The sequence below is a fragment of the Mustela erminea genome, chromosome 2, assembly GCF_009829155.1.
Source record: "Mustela erminea isolate mMusErm1 chromosome 2, mMusErm1.Pri, whole genome shotgun sequence".
Classification (NCBI taxonomy): domain Eukaryota; kingdom Metazoa; phylum Chordata; class Mammalia; order Carnivora; family Mustelidae; genus Mustela; species Mustela erminea.
In genome coordinates this window covers 93,407,628-93,434,868 of record NC_045615.1, presented here as the reverse complement: position 1 = coordinate 93,434,868, position 27,241 = coordinate 93,407,628, and the positions used below count along the sequence as shown (strand labels likewise).

Here is a 27,241-nt window from a genome sequence, read left to right as displayed (position 1 = left end):
TGAATGTCATGTAGCAACTTCTACCACATAGCTACTAGCTCCTGGCTGGAATTGCTTCATCAGGATTCTTCTCAAGATGGAGTTTCACCTACAGCTGCCTACTCCAAGTGTAGGGTTCCATCAGCTCTAACATGCTGAGAGGAATGTGCTTATATTTCATCACTTTCCCAAAATATACACTAGTAAGAGGATACAGGGACCAAAAGAAGAAAACAGCCTTTTCCCCACAGCAGTACTGTACTGAAATTAGTAATTTGCTTACTGGTTCTGTATGCTCTGACTAAATATGGCTTCTGTTTCAACTTGTTGGATACTAGCAAAAGCTGTGTTAGGACAAGCTTCCAAGGGATGACATAGAAAGAATATTCAACTGTCAGGTTGCTGAGTGGACAAGAAGTTGAGAACCAACAACTGATTCAGCATATTAGTTGGGTGGTTTGCTTACTTGAGCATGAGTCCAGAAGGCTCAAACTAGGTTACAAACTATAATGTGATTCACAGTTTAGCAATCCAGTTAGCCATCAGTTGCGTGTAAAAAAGAACCAGAAACTCTTTGGTCAATAATTTTTGGTTAAATTTTTTCCCCAGTAATATTGCTAAGGAAAATACAGGGGTGCACACTTGGCTAGCTTAGTTAGTACAGCATGCCACCCTTGATCATGGAGTGGTGAGTTCAAGACCCACGTTGTGCATAGAGCTTACTTTTTAAAAGAAAAAATATGGGGGGGAGAATGATTTACTAACATTCACCGTACTTTTAAAATGATCCTAAATGACCTTAAGTTTAAAGGATTAAAATATTAAAATTCTTTATTTCTTTTACTTAAATACATATTTTTAATGGTCTTTAGACATCAGATTGAATTGAAAAGTGAAGGCACAAATCCAGTTCACTTGTCAGAACAATGTCTTTGGTAGGCAAAAACAAGTTGTTTGCAACTACGAGACACTTTCTAAGCTTCCCAGGACCACAGAGGTTAGGTTTTATGTTACAGCTGTGAAACTGAGGTGTAGAGAGATTAAGTACTTTGCCTAAAAGTCAAAAGCTAAATACGGTCTACAGGAATAGCTTTTTCAACTTGACTCTTTGAATCCTATCCTGCAGCTCATGGCCTCAGGGGATTGTCCAAGTCTGTTGGGTGGGCTAACAAGAATCACTAGATCTGGGGTCATAAGACCTCAGTCTGAATCCCACCTCTTCCAGCTGTGGGATCCTGAGCCTGAGCCGGTCAGGACACTTCCAAAACACGAAGATTCTCTTTTCCTCACAGCACTGTGAAGTTTTACTGTGATAGTGCATGTGAACAGACTTGGGGAACTGTGGGAAGTCTCTTCAAATATATGGTATGTCACCTTGGATGAGTAAGTTGCCTTCTTTGAGCTTTAGCTATAAACTGAGGATAATAAGGTATATCAAACGGTCGTTTGGAAATGAAATGAGACGATACATGTAAATCATAGGATGCATAATGTACAGTGTCTGAAACACAGAATTCAAAGTGCTGGCGGTTACTCAGCAGAACTCCTCATTTTCAGTTTTCTGGCTCATGTAGCAAGATTTTAGTAAATCTTTCGAGTATCCCTGGGGCAGGTGCCTGAAATTCTCACGGGACAGCGAAGTGAATAAACTAACTACCCCTTTCCCCCTTTCCCCCTTTGATCATTTCCTCCCAAACCCCATTTTACAGACACAAGGCTGAGACCAGGAGAGCTAGAGTACCAGGCAATAACCAGGCTTCTCAAGTTAACATCTCTACTTAGCGCGGCTGCGCAGCTGGCGAATCCCGCGCTTCGTTCCGCAAGGGGGCGCTCGGCTGGACACCGACTCCAGGGGAGACGGCGTTGCGGAAAGGCGGAGCCGTGCCTAGCAAGATGGCGCTGCCCGCGTTGCTGCGCCAGTTCTCCAAGCTGCTGGCTCCAGCTAGGCTCCCAAGCGGCTGTGAGTGTCCCTCTTCCTTCAGGCCGACCCGACCTTCCCGTCGCTCACTCTCAGGGTGACTCCAGCCCGCGGGGTAGCGGGGTTCTGGGCCCGGGCGCGTCCTGCAGTGTGACCTTCGCCGGCCTACGTCCTAAATCCCAGCTCCAACTCTGGGTTCCCCGTCACGCGCCGCCGACCCTCTTGGTCTCTACGAATGGACTCTGGGTCGTTCCCACCACCCTAACCCGCTGCAGGTTGGGTCCTGCAGACCCTCTTGGTGCCGCTTCCGCCATCTCGGGAGTCATCTGGGTCTCTGCAAAAGCCCGTTTTGGCTTTTGAGGGCGTCCTGGAGGACAGGGGCGACTCGGTCTGGCTGTGCCGGTGGCTCAGGGCGAGTTAACTTGACTCTCTGAACCTGTTTCGGGAGCTGTTTGGCGCGGGGGGTGGGGGGGCGAGGAGAGAATTAAGTGCAATAGTACACACGTAAGAGTTAGGTTTTTCAATGCAGCCGATACGTTATTGATTTACAGACACTGTCCCCTTTCAGCTTCTGCGCGATCAAAGTTCTACGTTCGGGATCCGCCACATGACAAACCTGACTGGCTGAAAGTTGGACTGACCTTGGGCACCTCCGTCTTCTTGTGGATCTATGTGAGTTTTTACTCCCTTGATGTCGTGCGACCCCAACACACTGGGGAGCTTAAATGTCATGTTGCTGAACAAATCTCCCATTCAATTGGATATTTATATAATTGCTAATTATATAAGGGAAATCCCAAAGACTAAAAAGAAATATTCAAGATTTCAGCAGCATCGAGAAAATATGATGAATCTGAAACTTACGTCATTCATGGTTAATGAGAATGGTTTTGTGATGAATGGTAACTTTACTATTGATTGTCCTTTACTTGGTAATGAGGATGGAGACTGGTTGGGTTTTATGAAGGCACTTTTTTTTTCAGATGACATAGGGACAGATCGTCACTGGACAAGCTATACAAATTAAGTCCCACTAGACTTGGAAAACATAAGATTTTAATCAGTGTTTGGGTAAATACATTGTTGGAAATTGTACTTAGTGTGTAGCAGCCTTTTTTTTTTTTTTTTGTCTTTAGAGTATGCCAAATGCTTTACATGTAGAAACTCATTTAATCTTTTCAAAAACACTGTGTAGTAGGTAGTATTATTGTTGACCTTTTTTTTTTTAAGATTTTATTTATTTTGTTGACTTTTTTTTTAAATAATCTTTTTTTTAAAGAAACATTGTTTTGTTTTGTTTTTGTTTTTGTTTTATAAAGATTATTTATTTCTTTATTTGACAGAGATCACAAGTAGGCAGAGAGGCAGGCAGAGAGAGAGAGAGAGAGGGAAGGAAGCAGGCTCCCCGCTGAGCAGAGAGCGTAATGTGGGACTCGATCCCAGGACCCTGAGATCATGACCTGAGCCGAAGGCAGCGGCCCAACCCACTTAGCCACCCAGGCGCCCTATTGTTGACTTTTTTATAGATAAAGAAAATGCTTGGAGAAATTATTTTGCTGAACCCAGTTCTCCCTGACTTAGAATTACACTACAGACCATTGTGAAATACTGCCTCTCTGTAGATAAATTTTCTTGAAGTTGACTCAAAGTCTGTGTGCTCGATTAGTATTTAAAATTTTTTGTTTTGTACCTAATGTGTTAGGGGTTTTCTCCATTGCCTCCCACCTCCAATTCTTAATATCTCTTATTTTGGATTTTCTCATTGAAATGACTTGTTGATGGGGCGCCTGGGTGGCTTAGTCGTTAAGCATCTGCCTTTGTCTCCTCTCATACCAGGGTCCTGGGATCTAGCCCCACATTGGGCTCCCTGTACAGCGGGGAGCCTGCTCCTCCTTCGGTATGCTGCTCCCCCTGCTTGTGCTCTGTCAAATAGATAAAATCTCAAAAAAAAAAAGTTGATAAGGAGTAAGAGATGTTAATAAGGAGTAAGAGATGTTAAAAGTCATTTACAACATGACAACAGCAGTAATCCTTTTTGAAATATTTGTCATGATGAAGTTTTAATATAAAATTTTCCTAGAAAAAACTTGATTGCTGTTGAGAACTCTGAAATTGGATCTTTGATTGCAGCAAATGTCACCCCATCCCAACCATTGTTTTGGTTGCATATTCTGTCAGACAGTTTTTCTAAGAAAGTATCTATCTCCCATAACATCTAATTAATACACATATAGTTGGGGGATGGAGTTGGTCACTCACAGTATCAAACTTCCAAGGTTAGAAGTATAACACATCCAGCAACCAGTCTAGACCTCATTAAATAATTCAGTTCTGGTTGGCGGTGCTGATTTAGCTCCTCTGTGGTAAGTTATTCTATTACATTAATTAACCACTGAATGAAATAATTTATTTGGCAGAACACGAATTTAAACTCGTAAGGGGTGGGGGCACCTGGGTGGCTCAGTTGTTAAACATCTGCCTTAGGCACAGGTCATGATCCCAGGGTCCTGGGATCCAGCCTGCTTTGGGCTCCCTGCTTGGCGGGAAGCCTGCTTCTCCCTCTCCCATTCCCCCTTCGCCCTGCTTATGTTCCCTCTGTCTCTCTCTGTGTCAAATAAATAAACAAAATCTTATAAGTAAATATAACACATATACATATACATAAATAAAACAGACTTTTAAGGGTTGCCTTCTCAAATGTAGTATGTTAGACTGAAACGAACTAGTATAGGGATGCCTGGGTGCCCCAGTTGGTTAAGCGTCTACCTTCAGCTCAGGTCATGATCCCAGGGTCCTGGGATGGAGTCCCACATCGGGCTCCTTGCTCAGCGGGGAGCTTGCCTTTCCCTCTGCCTGCTGTTCCCTCTGCTTGTGCTTTCTCTCTCTGACAAATCAATAAATAAAATCTTTAAAAAAAAAAAAAAAAAAAAGATGGGGCGCCTGGGTGGCTCAGTGAGTTAAAGCCTCTGCCTTCTGCTCAGGTCATGATCTCAGGGTCCTGGGATGGAGCCCTGCATCAGGCTCTCCGCTCAGCGGGGAGCCTGCTTCCTCCTCCTCTCTCTCTGCCTGCCTCTCTGCCTGCTTGTAATCTCTGTCTGTCAAATAAATAAATAAAATTTAAAAAAAAAGGAAATGAACTAGTATATACCATTCATAGTTTTTGGACTTGCATCTCTTAGTCTTTTCTTTTTAACTAGAATAGCTGTAATTCTTTTTTTTTTCTTTTCCAAAATTGTTTAGAAAAGCAAATCCAAGGCACCTGGGTGCTTCAGTCGGTTAAGCATCTGCCTTCAGCTCAAATCATGATTCCAGGGTTCTGGGATGGAGTCCATATGGGGTTCCTTGCTCAGCAGGGAGCCTGCTTCTCCCTCAGCCTCCTGCTCCCCCTACTTGTGTCCCCTTTCTCTTTCTCTCTGTCTCTGACAAACAAATAAATAAAATCTTAAAAAAAAAAAAATACTCTTTATTTTTAAAAAAAAAAGGGAAAGAGGGGCACCTGGGTGGCTCAGTCAGTTAAGCATCTGCCTTCGCCTCAGGTCATGATATCAGGGTCCTGGGATTGAGCCCCACATTGGGCTCCTTGCTCAGCAGGGAGTCTGTTTCCTCCCTCTGCCTCTTGTTCCGTCTGCTTATGCTTGCTAACACTGTCTCTGACAAATAAAGTCTTTTAAAAAAAAAAAGCAAATCCAGATCCCAGTGGCCAGGTGCCCTCCCTCATCCCTAGAATAGTTGTAGTTCTTTTAATCTATCTTATTCCTCTTACATACCTCTTCTATACCAAATATAGGTATCACTGGTTAGCCTCTTTAAGTTGCCAGGAAGATTATATTTCTAATTTTAATTGTTACCTACTTCTAGCTCATCAAACAACATAATGAAGATGTTTTAGAGTATAAAAGAAGAAATGGGTTGGAATAAACTATTGAAATACTAATATGGTAAGTATGCAATTTTATAGGATTAATTAATTATGCAAATTAACTTGACCTCTTTTTAAATAATGTATTTTTGTTGTTTTTTTATTGGGTTTATACTTTTCTTTAAGTTTATTTTTTTTGTAATCTCTACACCCAATGTCAGGCACAAACCAAAAACCAGTGATCACATTGCATGCTCTTCCAGATGAGCCAGCCAGGCGCCCCTACTGAGTTTTTTTAGCACTGATACTCCTGTCTCTGACAAATCTATGAATTATAATACCTTAGTTGAAGCATCTCTCAGTGTAATCATTTTTTAAGCATCATTTTTAATCATTATGCTTTGAGTTTGTTCAAAGAAAGCTGTATTTAAGAATAAAACCAAAATCGGGATGCCTGGGTGGCTCAGTTGGTTAAGCATCTGCCTTCAGCTCAGGTCATGATTCCAAGGTCATGGGATCGATTCCAGCATCAGGTTCCTTGTTGAGTGTGAAGCCGGCTTCTCCCTCTGCCTGTTGTTCTCCCTCCTTGTGCACGTGAGCGCACGCTATCCTTCTTTCCCCACTCCTCTTTCTCTCTGAGAAATAATAAAATCTTAAAAAGGGGGGGGGTGTTGTCTGGGTGGCTCAGTTAACTAAGCAACTGCCTTTGGCTCAGGTCATGATCCCAGAGTTCCGGGATTGAGTCCTGCATTGGGCTTGCAGCTCCATGGGGAATCTGCTTCTCCCTCGGACCTTTTCCCCTTTCATGCTCTCTCTCACTATTTCTCTCTCAAATAAAAAATAAAATCTTAAAAAAAAAAAAAAAAAGAATAAAACCAGAATCATACCGTTTTTGTAAATCTAATGGTACTCTACACAGTGACTTCAAAGCACTAAAGACAAATTACCATTATTTGTGTATGTATTTCTTAATATCTGTTTGTCATAGACAACACCTGAGTATAAATTCCATGAGAACAGAAAAGCTGTCTATTTTATTAATCATACTGTACTCAGCAAATTGCCCAGTGCCTGGGCCTACTGATAATTTAATATTTGTAGAATGGATGAATGTATAAGGGCAATAGATTGGTAAATCTTTTACTGTGTGACCACTTCATTGTGATTGTCACTACAACTAACACCCAGTTGGACAATTCATACTAAAATCTAGTTGTGAACAAGATACGATACTCTGCATGCTCTGTGATTTAAAGGAATGAATTTATTTTATATGCCAATATATATGTATCTAAATACATAGTAAATTTCCAAAAATCCTTTTAAGCAAATTTCTATAGTAATCCTTTTGTAAAATGAAAAATCACTCTTACAAATCTCAGTTTTCATGGATTAGGTTGACTAACTCAGCCCTTTAAGGTTTGATTATCCAAATTTTTCATTTCTTTTTTCATATTAGTATCACCTTGCTGTCACTACTTTAGTCAGCCAATCAAGAGATAAACATAAATAGATATGTTTTTGCTACTCTCTTATAGGTCACATAAAATATTTTTTATTAAAACTTAAATAAAATGAAAGGTTGTTACTCTTTGTGAATTTGTTTTCTAGACTTCCCTGGATGCTCTAGGTGAATTATTCAGAATGGTCTAATTTTAATATTATTTCTTCTAGTTAATGCTATAGTTTTAATTGTTTTTTCTCTTCATTATAGGTGTGTTCCATATAGTGATTATACTAGTTCCTTTGGATTCACCAATCTTTTGAGTTGTAAACGTGAAAGAAAAAGTTGTATGTGAATGTATGTCAATTCAGCATTTGTGTTTTGCATCATTAAATGAAAAAATAAAAATACTTTTGTATTCTTCAGAGTATATATGTTGTGACTATATAGAAAATGAATTCTAAAGTGCGTTATTAGAAATATTTTGATGTAGAGGTGCCTGAGTGGCTCAGTGGGTTAAGTGTCTACCTTCAGCTCTGGTCATGATCCCAGGGTCCTGGGATCAAGCCCCACATCAGGCTCTCTGCTCAGCAAGGAGTCTCCTTCTTCCTCTGTGCTCTCTTTGTCTCTCTCAAATAAATAAATAAAACTCTTAAAAAAATAAAAGTATTTCGATGTAGAAAGTACCATCTGATAACAGGGTCAGTGGTAATTAAGGACACATTGGTAAGAAAACTTGTTAAAGATATGGATTAAAAATCACTGCTGAGGGCGCCTAGGTGGCTCAGTGGGTTAAAGCCTCTGGCTTCGGCTTGGGTCATGATCCCAGGGTCCTGGGATCAAGCCCCACATCCGGCTCCCCGCTCAGCAGGGAACCTGCTTCCTCCTCTCTCTCTGCCTGCCTCTCTGCCTACTTGTGATCTCTGTCTGTCAAATAAACAAATAAAAAATCTTAAAAAAAAAAAGTTTAAAAAAATCACTGCTGAAGGATTGATTCTTTATATCAACTTTTTCCCCCTTATATCAACTTTTAATTTCTATTCCAAATAATCTTGAGTCTGTCAGAGTGTTAAAGCTACTTTTTTTTTTTTTTTTGATGGAGTTACTTTATTACTCAAAATACTAAAGAACCCAAATACTGTTTCCTTCTAGAGAAGCCATTCTGGTAAGTCAGAAAGGAAAGGTGAATCCTTTATTTTTCATACTAGAGTTTGTTCTGACTCCATTTCCTTGAATTTGGATAATCCTCATGTGGTTGACTTTTGTACTCACCAGTTAACGGCAGCAGTCTGTTGTTCCTTTTTGTGAAATGACTTAGCAAACTCCTAAGAAAAGGGGTAAGAGGAGAGGAGATTAATAGACACAAAGTAAAATAGATTTCATTTATCCTTCATCAAAAGTCTTTCTTATGGGGGGGGCTTTCTTGTGCATCAGTTAAAATTTATTTATGTGCCACTTTATTCACTTGTGATTTAAACACTTAGTGTACCACACATTTGAAAATTCATTATTTATGTCTCCATTCTGATGTTAAGTGGAAAGACTTACTGCATTATAATTGGTTTTGTGTCTTGGGGGCTGTGGCCAGCACTTGCTCTGGGAGATTCATGACCTAATATCTTTGGAAGTCACTTCTGAACATAAAATCAGAATTAACAGTATTTCAGAGTAATTATTTAATGCAAATCCAGTGAAAAGCCAGCTATAATAGTTACTATAAACTTTTGTTAGTTTGGAGCTCTAGCTGATAGAGCTGGAAATCTGAGGGGTTATACAGACCAATCTCATTAATTAAACAAATACAAAAATCAGAGCTGAAGAGTGATTTGCCCAACAACCCTGTGGTAGAAAACAGACAGCAGCGCTAAGAGCATGAGTCTTGATATTTCCAAGGATGACTACTGCCTACTCTTTGGAATCTGTGCATATGTTAGATTAAATGGCCAAGGGGAATTAAGATTACAGATGGAATTAAGTTTGCTAATCACTTTTGACACTTAAAGGGGGAGATTATCCTGGATTATTTGGTTGGGCCCAATAAAATCACAAGGGTCCTTAATAAGTGGAAGGAAGAGGCAGAAGAGTGTGTCAGTGATGTGATGTGAAAAAGACCCAGCTGGCCATTGCTAACTTTGAAGGTGGAAGGGAGCCAACAGCCAGAGTGGAAAAGTTAAATTCTTCCTTGGAGTCTCCAGAAAGGAGCACAGTGCTGCTGACACCTTGATTTTAGCCCAGTGAGAACTGTGTTGGCTTTCTCACCCACCCCCCAAAAAGACCTGAAAAAGAATCAGTTTGTGTTTTGTGCTTTTAATTAATTAATTAATTAATTAATTAATTCGTGTTCTAAAACTGTTGTAGCAATGTAGAGAACTAATGTCTTCACACAGTAACAGAAAACGAGGAGTCAGGTACTCCCAAATCAAGGCACATTCCACTAAAAGAAACATTTAAAAATACACCTACCGGGGTTGCTGGGGGCATGGTGGGGAAGGATGGGGTGGCTGGGTTATGGACGTTGGGGAGGGTATGGGCTATGGTGAGTGCTGTGAAATGTGTTAGCCTGATGATTCACAGACCTGTACCCCTGGGGCAAATAGTACATTATATGTTAATAATAATAATAATAAAATACACCTCCCAAAAGGGAATTGAAAACTCGAAGACACTTGAGATTCCAGAAACTGATAACCTCAGTAGGAAATAAATTATAAACAATATCAACTGTATGTCAGGCCTTGCAAACATAGCTACCCTGTGTGGACTTTCATCTTGACTATGCCCGTGTGACTCTAGTGGGAGCCATTCCTGAGGATGGGGCTGTCTAAGAGTTTTCTGTATTGATGAAAATGTTCTATCTGCTATCCGCTAGTCTCATGTGGATAATGAGCATCTGGACTGTGATTAATGCGACTGCATTTTGGATATTTCATTTTCATTAATTTGAATATCCACATGAAACTGGTGGCTGCTTTATTGGATAACACAGATACAGATTATTCTTTGAGTAACCTAGAGTTGTGTATATAGTGGCACTGGTGGAAATGCTTTCTAAGATAAATACTGAAACCTAATTCAAAATGTGTGAAGCTAAAAAAAAAAAAAAAAAAAAAAAGTTACAAGGATACAGAGTGACAGACACGGAGAACAGGAATGCACCTGGGCCCAGTAATAAGGGGTCTGGAACTCAAATGTTAAGACTCTTACTCTTAGCGCTGCTGTTTTCTTTACACAATTTTCTTTTCCAGCACAATCAACATTGTAAGAGGCCATGGTCAATAGTTCCTAGATTTACATTTAAGTTGAAGAGTGCAGTTGGACCACACACTCATTCTAATTCTATATTCCCAAGAGGAACTGTGGTCAGATTATGGTTTCTTTAGTAATGTGAGAGAGTTTACATAAAAAAGAAGATGCAGACAAATCCTTTGTCAAATACAATCAAGATTTTTATCAGATCAAAATCAGGGATACCTGGGAGGTCAGTGGTTAAGTGTCCGCCTTCAGGACTGGTCATGATCCTGGGGCCCTGCTCAGCCTGCAGTTGACTTCTCCCTCTGCCCCTCCCCTCCCCCTGCTCATGCTCTCTCACTTTCTCTCCCTTTTAAGTAAAATCTTTTAAAAAAATAAGGTAGACCTGGGGTGCCTGGGTGGCTCAGCGGGTTAAGCCTCTGCCTTCAACTCAGGTCCTGATCTTAGGGTGCTGGGATCAAGCCCTGCATTGGGCTCTCTGCTCAGAGAGATGGCTCTCTGCTTCCTCCTCTCTCTCTGCCTGCCTCTTTGCCTACTTGTGATCTCTGTCTGTCAAATAAATAAATAAAGTCTTTAAAAAAAATAAGGTAGACCTTTTTTTCAGATTTAGTGGCTATGAGGTAGTCATTTAGTTATTCATTCATTCATTCATTTTTAAGTAAGCTCTACACCTAGTGTGGGGCTCAAACTCGTAAACCTGAGATCAAGAGTTGCTTGCTCTTCTGACTGAGTCCACTAGGTGCCCCTAAATTATTAAGTTTCCATGGAAAAAACAGGCTATATAAATTCAGTTGCAAGTATAGGAAGTAATAGGTTTGTGTTCCCACAAAAGATATGTTGTAGTCCTAACCCTCAGTATCTCAGAATGTGACCTTATTTGGAAATAGGGTAGTTGCAGATGTAATTAGTTGAGATGAGCTCATACAGGCCTAGAGTGAATCCTTAATCCAATATGATTGGTATATCAATGAAAAGAGACACGGACACACAGGGAGATGACTGCCAGGTAGTGATAGAGGCAGAGACGGATAGGAGGGATGCATCCACAAGCCAAGGATTACCGACAAACTCAGAAGCTAGATAAGGCAAGGAAGGATTCTACCCTACAAGTTTCAGAGCAGGTGTGGCCCTGCTGACATCTTGATTTCAGACTTTCAGTGCCCCAAACTGTGAGAATCTATTTCTATTGTCCTAAGCTGTCCAAATTTGTACAGATTATACTCTGAGAATTTAGTGTTAAGAAAAACAAAGCTGCGTGGCACGTGGATGGCTCAGTCGGCTAAGCATCTCACTCTTGATTTCAGCTCAAGTCAGAATCCCAGGGTCTTGGGACCTGCTCAGCAGGTAGTGTGCTTCTCCCTCTCCCTTTGCTCCTCCCCCCACTTGTGTTTTTTTTCTCTCTCAAATAAATAAAATCTTAAGAAAGAAAAAAGTAAAGCTTTTAATAACTTTTGGTGGAGCGCAGGAAATCAGTCTTTGAAAATTGCTTTTTAATTTATAGACTTAAGCCTTGAGTAAGTATGATGAATATTGCCAGTAGAGGACCCTTACAATATGTTTTCAAGACTGATATCTACTTTGTCAGCAATCACAATTAGGTGGAGTCCATCTCAGGTAAGCCAAATTATCCCTGACCCTTGATTCTTGTTTTCCCAACCAGACCAAGAAAAATGTCAAGGATGTGCTGAAGGGCAGTATTAGAAACAATATGACCGACAGCTGGGAAATCATTGTCTGAGCTTCTCAGTCTTCTACGGCAAATATCTATGTTAAAATTTTCTTGTATTTGGGAGAAACAGCTTGCCACAGAGTGAATTTGACAACCCACAGGTGTGTCTTCGCATGTCCTCATGAGAAGCATTTCATCAAGATGTGAAGAGTTGGTCATCGAAATGGAAAACCACATAATCTACAGGAGCTGTAGAGTGGGTAGAAAATTCCCTTTGATCCAAGAGGTGTTGAGTTTGGGGTGCCTGGCTGGTTCAGTTGTTGGAGCATGAGGCTTTTAATTTCAGGGTTGTGAGTTCGAGCCCCACGATGGGCTCAGAGCTTACTTGAAAAAAAAAGAGAAAAGAAGTGAGGGACATGGAGCTTTTAATTAAGATGAGTAGGACCTGGAGAGTGGCGCTATTTAACTTATATTTCTTGCCTCTCTCCGCTGGCTTGACAACATCCAACCTAGAGGACGTGATAGGCTCCCCACTAGACCTTACTGTATGATAAGAAAGTGGAATGTGATGGACCTTTCGTGTGTGCATTGAAAGGCAACAGAATATGGTAAAAGGAGCCTTGAGCTCCAGCTTGGGCCGGAAGTCAGAATCTTGGGGATCTAGGGGAACACATTTCATACTAATGTGCTTTAGAGCTCACACCAGCCCTATAAATAAAGGAATTGTCCACCTTTTACTCAGACCAGTAAAATAGACCAGGTATCTGGCTCCCAAACTCATATCTTAACTATTGTGCTATACTACCTTAGTTTTTCTCATATGTGATGGAAAGATAATCAGCATTATCCAATATCCTTCGGGATTATTAAGAGGATATAATACAAAAATAGATGAGACAATACTTTGGGAAAAGCTTTTGAAGGCCTGTATATGTGTTTTATTCTTGCCTCCTTTAAACCAATCAGTTACATTATTAAAACTAGTTCGGTTATAACCCAAAGGCATTAGATTACATTTATTATTAATATCTGATCAGAGATTTCTTTGTGATCACTTGGTAACTACCTCTGAGAAAAGACGTTGGTTACATGTCTCACTATAATATCTGTGTGATAGCATAAATTTTTTCTTGTTCGTTGGAGAATGCCTTGGAACAGTGCCTAACATAATAGATACTCGATAAATATTTGTGAAATAAATAATAAACTAATCTCCAACATCCTGCATGGTCCCTAGCATCTTGTAAGCATTTTGACAGATACTTACGGTTTAACTGACTGAGACTGAGTGGTTACTATGCAGCCTAGAGGTGATCTGGAAGACCTCAGACTATACTCAGAAAGAGAATACAACTGAATTCTGAAAAGGAGCCTAGAACAGTATCCCAAGAGCCACCCTCATTTACAAATATTTACTCAGAAAGAATCCTTCTTAGGGGAGCTTCTAACACATTAAATAACAGTATAATACATGCATTAATTCATTTAAATGCATTTACTGCCTTTGACTATTCCCTCCCTGACAGCCAAGTAAAAATTCATCCCCAAGTACACCAAGGAACAAATGAGCCATAGTGGAAGACAGATTTGGATTATTTATCCATTGGTCCTAGCTGCTAGCAGTCCATTAAACATCCTACACCCCAGGGAGATAGCTAATCTCTAGTGCCAGCGGAAGTATACTCAATGTTGGTGAAGGTAGTAAGTGCACTAACCTGCATTTTGCTACTTTCAGGAAAGTGCTTGGAAATCAAAATTTGATCACTCATTAGCTACAGATTACCTAATTGCTTTTATTCAAGTGTTTAATCACTAAGGATAGCTAGCTACTCTGAATATTAAAAAAAAAAAAAATCTAGCTCTCTCTTTTTTTTAAGGTTTTATTTATTTTTTTGACAGAAAGAGCACAGAGGGAGAATGAGTGGGAGAAGCAGACTCCCCACCCAGCAGAGGGCTCCATTCATGGCTTGACCCCAGGACCCTGAGACCATGACCTGAGCCAAAGGCAGACATTTATCTGACTGAGCCACCTAGGCACCCCTCAAAAAACCAGTTCTGACCATTGACTTTGTATTCTTCAAGTGAGAGTATGTGAAATATTAACATACATTTTTGGGGCACAGAAGCAGAACCTCTGGGACACCGGGTGGCTCAGTCAGTTGAGCGGCTGCCTTCAGCTGGGGTCATGATCCTAGGGTCTTGCTCCGCAAGGAGCCTGCTTCACCCTCTGCCTCTGCTTGGTACTCTACCTGCCGGTGCTCTCTCTCTCTCTGACAAATAAATAAATAAATCTTAAAAAAAAAAGAAGAAGTAGGACCTCTGAGCAGTGTCTATTCACATAGCAAATGTGCAAATGTGCCTGTAACATGCCAAGAGAACTTGAAACTAGAACTATGATCATGTCCTTTATTTTTTAATTCATGACCATCAGTTCCTGGACATTCCTCTCTACCACCAAACCATTTGCTAAAGGTAATAATTACCATCTTCCTGAGAGGGTTGAAAGGAGAATTAAAAGAGATAATATATGTGCAAATGCTTTATAAACTATCATGTGCCAAACACATATGAGGGATTATTATAGGAGGAAACGTGCCTTCCAAAATTAATCATTTAGACAATGTGATAAGCATAAATTATTGGTTTCCGTATTCGAATCATGACAAATTCCTGTCGCCACCATGAAGCAAGAAATTGAAATCTGGGGGAAGAAACCAATAATTCAGCACTTTTAGTTCATGTGGAAATACTAATTTCACAACCCATACAGGAATGTACAGTATTTAGGAGTTTATATTTAAAGTTTTTGTAACAGTGAATTGCCCAGAGAGTCCGCTATTCCTGGGGATTCTCTTAACGATTCTGAACATCACCTAGCGCACTAACGGAAGGCGGACGCTACTCCTCTCCTCATTACACCTCCCGGAAACTTCCGGCTACCTTTTCCACTCCTAGGAAAGCTAACGGGGAGTGTGACTTAAAATGGGTTCGGACTACATCCGACACGATAAACCATGTCTATCTTATTCACGTTGCAAGTCCCTAAACCATCTCCAGCCTGTCCGCCGGAGTTCGGCAGGTGATGGTGACTTCTCGGCTCCCGATCCCTTTTCTGAGAAGGCGCGTACAGCTCGTTTCTCGGACCCGGGAGAGAGCAACAGAGTCGGGAGACTAGGTTGGGGGAGGAAGAAGCGGGCGAACAACCCGTCCCCACCTCCCGGGGGCACACGGGCGGGGCTGGGCAGGGGTCCGCGCTCCTCCCCCGGGCGGAGCTCGCCCCGGCTCCCCGCGCCTCGCCGCGCGAGCGGGCAGCAGAGTCTGCGGCGCTGCGGGCAGCGGGCGCGATGTATCTCCGCAGGGCGGTCTCCAAGACGCTGGCGCTGCCCCTGAGGGCGCCCCCCGGCCCCGCACCGCTCCGGAAGGACTGTGAGTACCGCGCCGGCCCCGGCGTCCAAGCCTGAAGAGGACGGGCGTCTCGCGCGTAGATTGCCCGGGGTCCCCGTGCCCGCCGGCACCCGGGAGGTTGGGGGGCGACAAACCCGGACCGAGGGCAGAAGCCTGGGCTTGGGGCTAGGGGAGAAATGGAGGAAAGTCGCGGGGAGGACGCCCCGAAGTTCTCCAAGCCTTGGACAGTAGGCAACCTTTCTAGAGCGGCTTCGGAATCCGGACTAGGCTTCGAGGGTTCGAATCTTGATTGGGCAAGGGATTTCACCTGTTCCCTCATTTCAAAAATGGGGACAATAATGGTTGTGAGTTTTAATGAGTTAATATGCCGTTAAACGCGCTTAGAAAAATGGCTGGCTAACGCCCGCGTAGCTTACTCCTTTTATTAGTATAGGGACCTGTGCGCTCTCCAGCTTCACGAGGAAGCAGAGGAACGGGTGGCACGGTGGAGCCAGGCAGGGCGCGGAAGGGAGTGCGGGCCCACTAAATGTTGGCTAAATGCCCCCGAATAAATAAACTTATGGCTTGTCCGGGGCTCCGCAGCCGGAACTCGAGGAACCTTCGAAGCACTTTGGCTGGGGCTGCGCAGAAACCGGGAGCTATCCACCTGTTCCGCCCAGCCGTCCCGGTATCTGTCACCTTCAGATTTGGCGATGCATGGGAAGAGGGATAGTATTCGGAAATTTCCTAAAGAGGGAAGTTGCAGTTCAAGCTGGAAGCTCTTTTTTTTTTTTTTTTTTAATTCTGTTTATTTACGGAGAGAGAGTGAGAGAGTGCAGGAGAGGGGAGAAGATCAAAGGGAGAAGCAGACTCCCCGTGGAGCTGGGAGCCCGATGTGGGACTCGATCCTGCAACTGTGGGATCGTGACCTGAGCGGAAGGCAGTCGCTTAACCAACCGAGCCACCCAGGCGCCCAAACTTGAAGCCTCTTTACTAAAACTTGAAAAATACAAAAGCGCCTACTATAGTGCCGGGAACACTGCAGGGGCTTAGTAAGTGTGGGCATGCGTGTTTTCCCTCCCTGCTGCGGGCCGGCTTCGCGCTCCTGTGCAGTTCTGCCCCAGCGGCTCCTTCCCAGACCTCCTCCGCCTCCCCTGTCTTGGCGGTCCTGCTTAACCCAGCGGCTCTTAGACAACCTTTTGGAAAGTTCTTAGTTCTCCCCGCACTTGGCCTCACTTTCTAAGGCTTTGAGGTAGTTTTGCCCAGAGTGTGCGTTGGAGCAGACAGAGAAAGAAACACTGCCGCGGAAGATTCCATGGGCCATGTCCCCTTCCCCTCCTCCCCTCCCCCGCCTCCACTTTAATTAGGCCTGTGGTGGTGGTGGCGGTGGGAGGGAAGGAAGGTCTGTCCAGAAAGCTTTATTTTTCTCTTAAGAAAATGGTAGGAAGCCGTTGCCTCACCGATAACAGAGTAAGGCATCTTCGTTTTCCTTGATCTTTATACTGAGTAAGATAGAGCATTTTTTCACTGACGAAGTAGAACCCATTAATTTTAAACTTCAGAAGATAACGAGGCCGTTGTGATTGGGGGTGGGGAGGGGAGAAAGATGAACCCCCTGACCGTGGCCTTTGGCGTTATCTTGCGCATGCACCACCGGCTTCAGGCACAAACACGCGCAAACACACACACCTCTTTTGTAGCGACGCGTTTCAGATAATTTCTTCCCCAACTTGGGGTAAAAGAAAAGCAGGTTAGACATTTTAAATTGGTAGTTAGCAATACTGGCTGTAGCAGCCCTGATCTTTCTCTCATTTTCATCTAATTACTTTTTTTCGTAGCATTGATTTGTTTATGTATTTTAAAAACTATTATTGACCGGGAATCTGGCTTCAGTCACGGAGATTAATTGACCTTTTTGTTGGTACTTTCTGTTTTGATGAACTGAAGAGTAAAATTTTAGCTGAGCCTCACCAAATTGTGTTCTCAGGCTTTTGCTTTTTAAAAATGTAACTTTTTGATGAGTAAATAATTAGGGTTTGTAATAGATCATTGGAAGGAACGCAGAAAGGCAAAAGAGAGGTCACCTGTAATCCTGCCACTCAGAGAATACCACCATTTACATTTTAGTATATATAATGTTCCAGAACTTTCTTCCTCTTGCATTTTATTCTTGTGCACATTGCTTTCACAAACTGAGATAGCCCTGTATAAATTATTTTGCTATAAATTTGCATTTGCTATATTGTAAATATTTCCTCAGGTAAGAAAATATTCTCCTGCAAAACTTCTAATATCTATTTCACATTACATTGATATGCTCAAATTTAACTAATTAATCTTTATTAAATATTTATTTCCCATTTCATTGCTCTTTTATTTTTATTTAAGATTTTTTTTTTTTAATTTGACAGACAGAGATCACAAGTAGGCAGAGAGGCAGGCAGAGAGAGAAGGAAGAAGCAGGCTTCCCGCTGAGCAGAGAGCGGGATGTGGGGCTCCATCCCAGGAACCTGGGATCATGACCTGAGCTGGAGGCAGAGGCTTTAACCCACTGAGCCACCCAGGCGCCCCTCATTACTCTTTTAATTGTCATAATTGTATTTGTGTTTAAGTCTTTACTTACATCTCGGATGATTTTCTTTATTGCTTCCTATTTAAAATAATCTTTTTGATATTTATGTCTGGTTGACAACTATAGAAGCTACATATTCCCTGTTTAGTAACAGATGTATTTTTAAACCAACAAAAGCCCCACTACAGGTCAAAGCCATACCCTCTTAAGATAACCTCTTTGGCTACATTGGTGCGGAAAAAATATTTTTTCCAAGAGATGATTGTTTATATACAAACTGAAAACACATACAGGAAGTCTTTCCAGTATTGTTAATACAAAGATTTGTAATTAGGGCAACTGCAAATCAAAACTTCTCCCCAGTCCTCATTCACACCCTGTGTGTCAGGCCACATTGCACTTTTTTAGCTCTCCTGACCTTGCATGTGCTGTGCCTTCTGCCTCTGGTGCAATTTTCTCTCCCTTATTCATCTGACAGTCTCCTGTACTTTCCTTCAAAACCCAGGTGATGTCTCTTTAATTATGACAGGTCCCTTAAGCCAGCTAGCTGAGGTTTTTCACTGAATTTTTATGCTGTTGTTGCAACTTCTGCTTGCTTCTGTTCCAGCATTTGTCACACTGCATTTCAGTTATTTGTGCATTTCTTCCCTCCTTCAACTATGTGAGCTACATGAGGCTCAGAACCTTGTATGTCTTGTTCAAAGTTCTATCCTTAATGATTCTGACAAGACGAAACACATAGTAGGCGCTCAACCCTTTTTTGTTGAGTGAATAAATTAATGTTTCTACTTTTTTTGTATCTTGAAAATAAAGAATTTGAGCTATATGAACTTTAAACTCTTTCTATCTCTGAGTCTATTATTTAAAATTTCAATTCAAGGGCGTATAACATTTACAAGTTTTATGTATTTAGACATAATAATACAGTACTCTTACCTATTTCTGTTGGTTTGTACAGAATTGTACTTCTTCACACATGACCATGTTGTAACATCTTGTCCTAAACAATCTTATATCTGCTCATCTTTAAAGGCTTTTGTTAGAAAAATTAAGATTTCTGTCTACGTAGGATATTTGTATTATAGATTTGTAGAAATGTGTTGGGCTTCAACCTGTTTTAGTTCAAATATATTTAATTCAATATTTGGAAAAATAATCTTTTCCACTGAAGCCTGTAGTGGAGTACATATAGCAATGGATTTCTTTTGCATCTTGTTGGACTGTTAAAACTGTTCAGTGCTTTTGTCATTTCTCCTTACTCACGCCTGCACTCTTTCCAAGAAAAGCATGATGCTAAGCACGAAGCTGACAGGTTTCATAAGTACTTATCAAATGAGATTGGGAAAATGTCAAATGGAATTATTACCCTACTTTGTGATACTGTATTCCCTTAAGCTAAAAATCACTTGATGTTAATAGTTCACTGAAGGGGAAAATTTTTTTGAGGTATAATTATTTTAAATAGTTTTGGTTAAGTGGTACAGCTAACTGTGTTTCAACTTGTTTTCCTAGCATCTCTTCGCTGGATGTCATCTAACAAATGGTTTGGATCATCTGGATCAAATATGATCTATTATCTGGTTGTAGGTGTCACTGTCAGTGCTGGTGGATATTATGTAAGTGTTTAAATAACCATAATGTTTACAAATTCATATATTTTGTAATATGTAAAACTCAAAACATTATCAAAGTCAGGACATGAGATTAATTAAATATACAAGATGGTGGGAAATCAACATTTCTTACACAATATACACTGCCAAGTACAGGTGACTTCCAGTAAAAATGACATTATTAGGGGCACCTGAGTGGCTCAGTTGGTTAAATGACTGCCCTTGGCTCAGATCATGATCCTGGAGTCCTGGGTTTGAGACCTGCCGGCTCCCTGCTGGGCGGGGAGTGTGTTTCTCCCTCTGACCCTCCTTCCTCTCAAGCTCTCTCTCTAAAATAAATAAAATCTTTTTAAAAATGATGTTATTGTAAATACTAATAGTAATAGTCGACCTATGAGTGTTTATCATATAAACATGAGTGACAGACTCACGGCTCATTTAATAACTACAGCAATGCTATAAGGTAGGTACTATTATTAACATTTAAACAAGAACCGTTTTGAAAGATTAACTTAATAGACTATTTTTAAAAATATTTTATTTATTTATTTGAGAGAGCAAAAGAACACCAGTAGTGGGGAGGGGATGAGGGAGAGGGAAAAACAGGCTCCCTGCCGAGCAGGGATCCTGATGTGGGGCTTCATCCCAGGACCCCAGGATCAGGACCTGAGCTGAAGGCAGACGCTTAGCTGACTGAGCCACCAGGCGTCCAATAGACTTTTTTTTTTTTTTTTTTAGAGCATTTTAGGTTTATAGAAAAATCAACAGGAAGTATAGCGTTCTCACATCTCCTCTCAATACTCCATCAACAACCTCGCATTAGTGTGATACATGTTACAACTGATGAGTCAATATCAATACATTTTAACTAACTAAAGTCTATAGTATACATTAGGGTTCACTCTCGGTACTGCGCATTCTATGAGTTTGGACAAGTGTATAACAATATATCCATTATAGTATCATACGGAATAGTTTCAGTGCCCTAAAAATTCCTTGTGTTCCATGTATTCACTCTTCCCTCCCCAAATCTTTGTACTGTCTCCATAGTTTTTATTAGTTTTATATATCTTTGTATACATTCATTATTTTAAAAGTAATGTTTATTCATCTATTTTCAAAAATTCAAAATAGACATATACAAAGTTAAAAGAATGTTTTACCCACTCCTTCCAGATAATCACTGAAAAATGAAGCTTTTGATAGTATGGTTTTTGGAGCTAAAGTGATGAAATATTCGTGCATTAAATAAGTAATAATAAGTCTATTGAATCATTCCCCATTTTGTCATAAACTTTCTAAATCAAAATTTAATCTTCATTATGAACAAAAGGAAAATAAATATAAAATTTTCAGAAACCCTAAGAGTACATAAGAGTCACTACATTTTGGTTTGACCCTACAGAGATGTGCATAAAGGGACTTTTAGGCATAACTAGGAGCAGTTTGTATGTAGATGGCCAAAACAAAATAACTTATCCTAATCTTCAGAATTTTGAGGGCCTCAAGAAACCAAGTATTTCAAAGATATCACTTATATTATCATCCTCCACTGATCCAGCAGCTTTCACTCATACCCAGATTCCTTTCCTTCTACCATCTATTGCTTAATGTTGAATTCACTGCCCAGAACTACTATTGTTGGAAGTAGGGCATTGGAGAAACAGAGATTGAACTGGGCCATGTGATTATAGGGGGAGCTGGATAGATGGAATTTCATCTGGAACTCACTATGCCCGTAATTATGCTTATTAGTGCCAGACATGAATCTCTCCAGTCCAATCTTTCTTTGCAAGAGCAATCATAAACAGGAAGGTTATAAAATGACTGTCCTTTGAGCCCTTTCTGGCCTTGTTCTCTCTCAATGGGAGCGGGAGTTGGACAAAGCATGAGCTTCAAGTCCCTTTCCACCTCTAAGAATGTGTGGTTTTACTCTTGAATGTAGGAAGCTTCAATTCCCAAGAATCTTAGGCTCTTGTTAGGAGGAAATGCAGAATGTGAGACACTTGAAAACCTGTATTCAAGTCCCCCCCCCTTCCCTTTGTCCTATATGAAAATAAGTTCTCTACTAGATTTATCTGAATGGAATCCAGAGATGGTCACCAGCCAGTCTTTCATTTCCATGTAAAATCTTCTGCAATAAGGGCCTCTTAGACTCTGAGGCAGGCCCAGGTTATGTCAGTTTTTTGAGGATCTGAGATGTTTGTGGGATATTTTAAATGCTTACATATAATGAGTGATATCATTTGGAAATAACTTTCGAAGTCTACATTTGAGGCTGTGCAAAGGCTCCTTCTGATAGGCCTTTTTTCTACTCTGTGTATGACCACCTTTGATTTGGAAAACTAAATTCTCTCGGCTACACATGAGTGTGAATCATTCCAATATCCTCATCTCTTCGATTCTGCCTGAACTAGCCTTTCTTCTCATCTTGTGTTTTAGTCCCTTGAACAACAAAAAAAAAAAGCATGTTCACTTGGGCTGGGATGTCCATTTCAGGAACATGAACCTCTGCCCAGGCTCAGCTTTTGTGTACTGAGTGTGGAGCATGTCGACTCAGCATAGTGGTTTAAGCTCTCAGGAGCTCCCACCCTGCCAGGAAAGTATCCCCTGCTCTCATCCAGATTGGTGACCATCATTCCTGCTGATCCTTTGAAACCCAGATGATTCAAGCCTGAATTCACCAACTCTACCGGATTTGTTAGGGCCACTTCGGTATCATTTCCACCCATGAGGTTGTAGATTTTCCATTTTCACAGTCTAATTCTAACATGCTCTAAAATGGTTTGTAATTTGCAAAGTATAATTTTTAATAAGATACATGGGTTTTGGTTATTAAAAATTTAGAGAACACGTATATAAAATGCAAATTTTAAAAATCCGTAATCCTACTGCTAAGCTTTATTCCTGATTCTGTTTCTGAAATAACCGATGGTCAGGTCATAGTTCTGCTTTTAAGGAAAAACCCTAGCTTACTTAAGGAATCTTCATTAGGGTCTACAAATATGCTGTTTTGGAAGATTTTTTTCAAACTTTTGGTTACGAGATGATTGAGTTTCACGTGCGGTTATGAGAGCTAATACAGAGATCTCACAGAGTCTTTGCCTCATTTCTTCTGGTGAGTAACATCTTTTATCGCGATAACCCAGTATCACAATCAGGAAGTGGACATGGATAAAATCCACTGTCCTTATTCATATTTCACCACTTTCACTTGCACTTTGTGTGTGTGTGCATGGGTGCGCACATGCACACGTGCATGTGTATTTCATTCCAGGCAGTCGTGTCACGTGTAGATTCATGTATTCACTACTGCTGTCAGGACATAGGATCCCTTGTGTAGTCCTTTATAATTGCCCTCAGTCTTTTTTGTCCTCTCCTCCCTTCTTCCTAGCCCTGGCAACCACAAATCTGTTCTCTAGGTGTACAACTTTCCATTTCAAGAATGTTACATAAATGGAATCATGAGGTATACAACCTTTTGAGACTGGCTTTTTTCACTCCGCATAATTACCTGGAGATGCATCCAAATTGTTAAACCTGTGTTGAGAGTTCATTCCTTTTTAATCCTGAGTAGCATTCCAAGTTATGGGTTTACCACAGTTTGCTTAACTGTTCACCTGTTGTAGGACCCCCCCAGCCAGATTCCAGCCTTTGGCTGTTACAAATAAAGCAACCATGAACATTTGTATAAGGGTTTTTGTGTGCACATAAGTTGCCATTTCTCTGGGATAAATGCCAGGGGGTATCTATAAATGCTTGTCAGAGTATTTTGGTTCTAGCATGATTTGTTTTTCCTTCTTTGTCTTCATCTTTGTATCTGCCTGTGTTTTTCTGTTATCTTTGACTCCTGTTAGAGCATTTGTTTCTTTCCTTTGTAAAGAATTCCACTTTGTAGCAAAAATTTCCAAAGGAGAAGCAAAATCGTGCTGGTGTACATTGGTTTCTCTTCTTTGAATTATATATACCTTTGAAATTGGCATGTTGAATTTTAGAGCTCAAGAAAGAAACTTAAGCACACATTTACTTTCAGACTTACAGGACGATCACATCAGAGCAAGGCAAACAAACGGAACGTGTAACAAATTTGAAAGAAAAAAACAAAGCAGAGTTACATCCACTTCAAGGTAAAGTGGATTTATTATTTTTTCCCCTTGAGACACTGATTTCCATGATCTTACTCTAGCTATGAACACTATTTGCTTTCGACTTCTTTACTAACTTGACAGAATGGCTTTGGGCAAAAGTTCATTCAGAAAGGGAAAGCCCAACCAAAACCTAAAGAATATTGTTATATGTTTTGGATGAGTACATTAGATAAATGAAACGTTTTACATTTGTACTGCTGACCAGTGACTTTGAATCTTTGTTTGATAATATTACTTTTCCCCTACTCAGACTTCCATTCAGGCGGACATGTTTTAGTATCTGTCTCTCTCAGCAGCTCATTTCCCTCATTTTTTTTTTTTAAATCATTAAACTAATTCTTGTTTCAGTTTTGGCTGTGTGTCTTTGCCCAAAGTTCACTTGACATTAGTGCAGTCAATCATGTCTATTAAGTCCCTGAGTTGATCTGATGATAAAATGGCAACTACTAGAACACAAACTTTACATTTTCACCCTAATGTATATTTTTTGACTTAAACTGCTTGCTTTGAATACTTTTTTCATCTCAATTATAATGCCATTATTATCTATTACTATGATCACTATTTAGGGACAGATACTAGCTACTTATGAACCAATTTTAACCTTTTAGTCATGACAATATTAAGAAATGGAATACCATCAATAAATATTACTGAATAGAATCACGAGAAAGCTGATTGTAATAATAATAAAACTCAGCATTTCCATAGCACTATTTATTTATTTATTTATTGGGGTGGTGGTCAGAGGGAGAGAGAGAATCCCAAACAGACTCCCCGATAAGCCTGGAGCCCACGGAGGGGCTCAGTCTCACAACCCTGAGATCATGACCTGAGCCAAAACCAAGAATTGGGTGCTTAACCTACTGAGCCACCCACGTGGCTGGAACTTTTTTTTTTTTTTTAAAGATTTTATTTATTTATTTATTTGAGAGAGTTAGAGAGCACTGAGCAGGGAGCCCAAAGTGGGGCTCCATCCCAGGACTCTGGGATCATGACCTGAGCCAAAGGCAGACACTTAACCAACTGAACAACCCAGGCCCCCCTGCACTTTTGGTTTTAAACCCCTTGTCATGCCTTAATTTTAGTCAGTCCTCACAATAGCTCTTTGAGGCAGATATTATCGATTTCCCCATTTTACAGATGATAAAACTGAGGTTGAAAGAGGATAGTGATTGCTCAGTCATCAACTAGTAAGTTGGCTGTTTTTCCATGCTACTTCTTATGAAAGGTTGGCTGTTTATTTTCATGTTCCTTGTATTTAAATAAATAATATTTGTAAATTTTTTAAAGGTTCAAAAGGGTTATGAAAAAGCAGATGCTTTCCCTTCCCTTTTCCCATTTTCCCTCTCCAGAGCGAATCAATAATACCAGCTTCTTTGTATCCTCCTAGAGAGTCTTTGCAAATAAAAACTATCTGGGTATACCTTACCTCCTTTTGTCCATACGGTATACATTGCTCTTTTTCTTGATTTTTTCATTTAACAGGCTACCTTGAAGAGCATTTCATATCAGTACAGATAACTTTGTCTCATTTTAAAAAAATGACTGCGGGGGAGGGGCGCCTGGGTGATTCAGTGGGTTAAAGCCTCTGCCTTTGGCTGGGGCCATGATCTCAGGGTCTTGGAATCGAGCCCCACATCGGGCTCTTTGCTCAGCGGGGAGCCTGCTTCCTCCTCTCTCTCTCTACCTGCCTCTGCCTACTTGTGATCTCTCTCAAATAAATAAAAATCTTTAAAAAAAAATGACTTCGGGGGCGCCTGGGTGGCTCAGTGGGTTAAGGCCTCTGCCTTCGACTCAGGTCATGATCCCAGGGTCCTGGGATCGAACCCCACATCGGGCTCTCTGCTTGGCAGGGAGCCTGCTTCTTCCTCCTCTCTCTCTGCCTGCCTCTCTGCCTACTTGTGATCTCTGTCTCTGTCAAATAAATAAACAAATAAAAAAAAAATGACTTCGCGGGCTTCCGCTGTGTTCCCATGCTCTTTAAATTAACCCTTTGCTTAATGGACTAAATCTTAAAGGTGAAAAAGAGAACGTGGCAGGAGCGGAGAAAGCAAGTTCAGACGTGTGTGAAGTGTCTGCCCCGGAAGTCCTGGAGGTAGATGCGGAAGGTACTCCAGATGTTCCAGCTGCGGCGGTAGAAGAGGCTTCAGCCAGTCCCGGGGATGTGGAGGCCACTGCCGGCGAGCCCGACGCGGTCAGTGCTAAAGTGGGGGCAGAGGCGACAGACGCCGGACTGGGCGCCACCGCAGAAGCCAGCGCCGAAGCGCCCCCGGGGGTTCAGAGTGCAGCTCTGGATGGAGCTGTTGCCGGAAATGATGATCACGGGACAGCAGACAAGGAAAGCGCTGGTGGAAATGCTGAACGAGAAGAGAAGAGTCCTACGGTTGAATCAGAATCCTCTGCTGGGGATGATTCACAGGAGCAAGCCAGCGTTGGTTCCGACGCCCACGCCCCGGCTCAAGGCTAATCTCTTGCTGACCGACCCTTTAGCCAAAAAAATGCCATCGTGTCTGATAGGTGCTTTTGTAGTTTCAGTCATCATAGCTTTAGGACAGGCTCCTTTGCTAGAAAATTTGAAGATTTCTGGTATGTACTGATAGACTTGGGGATTGAGAGACTTTGAGATTTTATGGGTGTGAATAGTTGCCTGCTCTCTGAGATCAGAATATGACATTTCAGTAAAGAGCTCACGGAGTTGCCTCTTTGTATTTCAGTTTTATGTCATAGGAATTGAGCTTTCTGTACAATCTGCATTCACTTTAATTTTGCTATACCTGTACCTTAATGTGTGTTAATCTAGATTCTTGAGTTTTGATTTGAACTCATTTAAATAAAGTTGGAAAGTCATTAGTGCTTCTGTTTTTATTCACTAATTTTTAATGTATAGTCTATAGTATTAAAGATCTATAGTATTAAAGTCTATAGTATTAAAGATCTATAATATAGTATTAAAGATCATGTATAGTCTATAGTATTAAAGATCATGTATAATATAAAATATAGGTTATAATATTTATTGTAGATTAACATACACACAGCATCGCATGAATAATGAAAAAAAACATTTTGGAGCACCTGGGTGGCTCAGTTGGTTGAGCCTCTGTCTTTGTCTCAGGTCATGATCTCAGGGTCCTGGGATCCAGCCCTGCATGGGGCTCTCTGCTCAGTGGGGAGCCTGCTTCCCCTTCTCCCTCTGCCTTCCTCTCTGCCTACTTGTGATCTCTCTCTCTCTCTGTGTCAAATAAAAAAATAAATAAAAATTTTAAAAAGATTTATTTATTTATTTTAGAGAGAGAGCGAGTGAGGGCAGGGCAGGGGGAGGGGAAGAGCAGAGGGGGAGAGAGAATCTCAAGTAGACTTCCCACTGAGCACAGAGCCCTACCTGGGGCTGGATCCCTCAACA

General features: G+C 41.1%; 2 protein-coding genes across 2 annotated transcripts; both read left to right on the top strand.

Moving 5' to 3' along the window:
- The first annotated feature begins 1,804 nt into the window (after positions 1-1,804).
- NDUFC1 (NADH:ubiquinone oxidoreductase subunit C1) lies at positions 1,805-7,630 on the top strand. The gene is made up of 4 exons (XM_032333450.1): positions 1,805-1,939; positions 2,466-2,569; positions 5,756-5,835; positions 7,471-7,630. The coding sequence occupies exons 1-3, from the start codon at positions 1,873-1,875 to the stop codon at positions 5,813-5,815; spliced, it is 231 nt and encodes a 76-aa protein (XP_032189341.1). The 5' UTR covers positions 1,805-1,872; the 3' UTR covers positions 5,816-5,835; positions 7,471-7,630.
- A 7,762-nt stretch (positions 7,631-15,392) lies between these two features.
- MGARP (mitochondria localized glutamic acid rich protein) lies at positions 15,393-26,679 on the top strand. Its single transcript, XM_032333443.1, has 4 exons — positions 15,393-15,544; positions 19,587-19,690; positions 23,721-23,814; positions 25,857-26,679. Exons 1-4 carry the CDS (start codon positions 15,463-15,465, stop codon positions 26,303-26,305), a joined length of 729 nt encoding a protein of 242 aa, XP_032189334.1. The 5' UTR covers positions 15,393-15,462; the 3' UTR covers positions 26,306-26,679.
- The last annotated feature ends 562 nt before the right edge of the window (positions 26,680-27,241 follow it).